Source organism: Diaphorina citri, unplaced genomic scaffold, assembly GCF_000475195.1.
Source record: "Diaphorina citri unplaced genomic scaffold, Diaci psyllid genome assembly version 1.1 scaffold142647, whole genome shotgun sequence".
NCBI classification, from domain to species: Eukaryota; Metazoa; Arthropoda; class Insecta; order Hemiptera; family Psyllidae; genus Diaphorina; species Diaphorina citri.
Window position 1 is genome coordinate 1 of NW_007519568.1, and position 235 is coordinate 235.

The 235-nt window shown below is 54.9% G+C and overlaps 1 protein-coding gene across 1 annotated transcript; it reads left to right on the forward strand.

Annotated features, from left to right (window-relative positions):
- Positions 1-4: 4 nt before the first annotated feature.
- LOC108254507 (chaoptin-like) lies at positions 5-232 on the forward strand (the record flags this gene model as incomplete). The annotated part of the gene is made up of 1 exon (XM_017449482.2): positions 5-232. A coding segment is annotated over one exon (228 nt), but the record flags the coding sequence as incomplete, so codon positions are not given.
- Between the last annotated feature and the right edge of the window lie 3 nt (positions 233-235).

The following is a 235-nucleotide window of genomic DNA, read 5'->3' on the forward strand; positions in this document are numbered from 1 at the left end:
ATGGCGGGGTTTGGAGTCGTCTCTCCGCGTGCTTATTCTCTCCTACAACTTCATCAGTATCTTGCCCCGGGCCGTGTTTAGTCCCCTGTCCGAACTGGTGCATCTGGACTTGGCCGGGAACAATCTGCTAGACATAGAACCGGACCTGTTCATCCAGGGCCCGCTGCGGTTGGCCAGTCTTAACTTGGCCGATAATTTGTTCACGAATATCCCGTATCATGAGCTGACCCCGCTC